Raw genomic sequence first — 1,983 nt, forward strand, 5'->3', positions numbered from 1 at the left:
TTAAATAAATATATACAATTACATAATTTACTGTTGTTTTAACTTTCTCTTAGAATATTCATACTCTGAAAAATAAAATCAAACAAAGCTCACCTGCTTTATAATATACAATTTTCTAAGCACACCTGACATATATGTAAATATGTGTCAGAACATATACATATATATGCAGTATTTTCCACAATTCTCTGGAATGTTATATTAAAATCTGATGTTACTATCAATATTAAAATATTTTTCCAGAAAGTTTCTATTTCATTTTCTCAATGTCGTCTCGCTTTCTTGGATCTTGATTTCTTTTTTGTTATACTATATTTTTTCTCGAAAAGTTTCTTCTCAACTAAGCTCACTTCTTCATGGAGAAGGGAAGTCTTTATTCTGAGCAGGAAGGAGAAGAGATTTAGTATAAACTGATAACTCAGAGAATAATTTGATTCTTCATAGGTTGTCACGTGTGTACAATAGCTAGAAGGGAAAAAGAAAAAAGAATTTCTCTTTAGATGGTAACCAAGAAAGGCATACACTAACCCCTGAACATCTCCCCAAATAACTTAACAAATATATATGGTTAGGCTTAAAACAGGACCCTGAGCTGGAAGGAAACCTAGAAGAATTTGGTAACTCCTTAACTGCACAAAGGAAAACATGTTCACACTGTCCATGGCCACTACACAAGGGCCACAGGTGGTGCCAGGAGCTGCTCCTTCAACTCTCTGCTCAAAAGTTTCTTCACTCCAGACGGGGCACCACTCCACCTTCTTACCATGGTCAAGGCAAACAAAAGCACACAGGGAGAGATTCTGAACATATTTCTAAAACAAACTAAAGAAAACAAATAATCCCCGACTTCCACCCAACATAAGACACTAGACTTTATAACGTAGCTTGCAATACTATATGTACTGTGAGAGAAGAGTTTACCAAGCAATTTCCCTTATTTTAAAATAGTAAAGCCTTCTGTTCCAAGATGGCCAAATAGGAACAGCTATGGTCTGCAGCTCCCAGCATGATCGATGCAGAAGACAGGTGATTTTTGCATTTCCAACTGAGGTACCTAGTTCATCTCATTGGGACTGGTTGGACAGTGGGTGCAGCCCACGGAGGGCAAGCCGAATCAGGGTGGGGCATCGTCTCACCTGGGAAGGGATTTCCCTTTCCTAGCCAAGGGAAGCTGTGACAGACTACACCTGGAAAATAAGGACACTCCCGCCCAAATACTGCGCTTTTCCAACAGTCTTATCAAACAGCACACCAGGAGATTATATCCTGAGCCTGGCTCAGCTGGTCCCTCGCCCATGGAGCCTTGCTCACTGCTAGTGCAGCAGTCTGAGATCAACCTGTGAGGCAGCAGCCTGGCAGCGAGAGGGGCATCCGCTATTGCTGAGGCTTAAGTAGGTAAACAAAGCAGCTAGGAAGCTTGAACTGGGCAGAGCCCACCGCAGCTCAGCAAGGCCTGCTGCCTCTGTAAACTCCACCTCTGGGGGCAGTGCATAGCTGAACAAAAGACAGCAGAAACTTCTGCAGACTTAAATGTCCCTGTCTGACAGCTCTGAAGAAAGCAGTGGTTCTCCCAGCATGGCATTTGAGCTCTGAGGACAGACAGATTGCCTCCTCAAGTGAGTCCCTGACCCCCATGTAGCCTAACTGTGAGACACCTCCCAGCTGGGGCCAACCGACACCTCATACAGGTGGATGCCCCTCTGGGACAAAGCTTCCAGAGGAAGGATCAGGCAGCAGTATTTGCTGTTCTCAGCCTCTGCTGCTGATACCCAGGCAAACAGGGTCTGGAGCGGACCTCCAGCAAACTCCACCAGACCTGCAGCGGAGGGACTTGACTGTTAGAAGGAAAACTAACAGAAAGGAATAGCATCAACATCAACAAAAAGGACATCCACACCAAAACCCCATCTGTAGGTCACCAACATCAAAGACCAAAGGTAGATAAAACCACAAAGATGGGGAGAAACCAGAGCAGAAAAGCTG

General features: G+C 43.8%; 1 protein-coding gene across 1 annotated transcript in view; it reads right to left on the reverse strand.

The window, feature by feature from the left end:
- Positions 1–12: 12 nt before the first annotated feature.
- TAF1B (TATA box binding protein (TBP)-associated factor, RNA polymerase I, B, 63kDa) overlaps positions 13–1,983 on the reverse strand; it is an 84,585-nt gene continuing 82,614 nt past the window's right edge. The window contains exon 15 of the mRNA XM_011960921.1: positions 13–465. Within this exon, the coding sequence (XP_011816311.1) occupies positions 264–465 (202 nt within the window). The 3' untranslated portion in view covers positions 13–263. The remainder of the gene's footprint in view (positions 466–1,983) is intronic.

The sequence above is a fragment of the Colobus angolensis genome, unplaced genomic scaffold (genome assembly GCF_000951035.1).
Source record: "Colobus angolensis palliatus isolate OR3802 unplaced genomic scaffold, Cang.pa_1.0 Scaffold53, whole genome shotgun sequence".
NCBI classification, from domain to species: Eukaryota; Metazoa; Chordata; class Mammalia; order Primates; family Cercopithecidae; genus Colobus; species Colobus angolensis.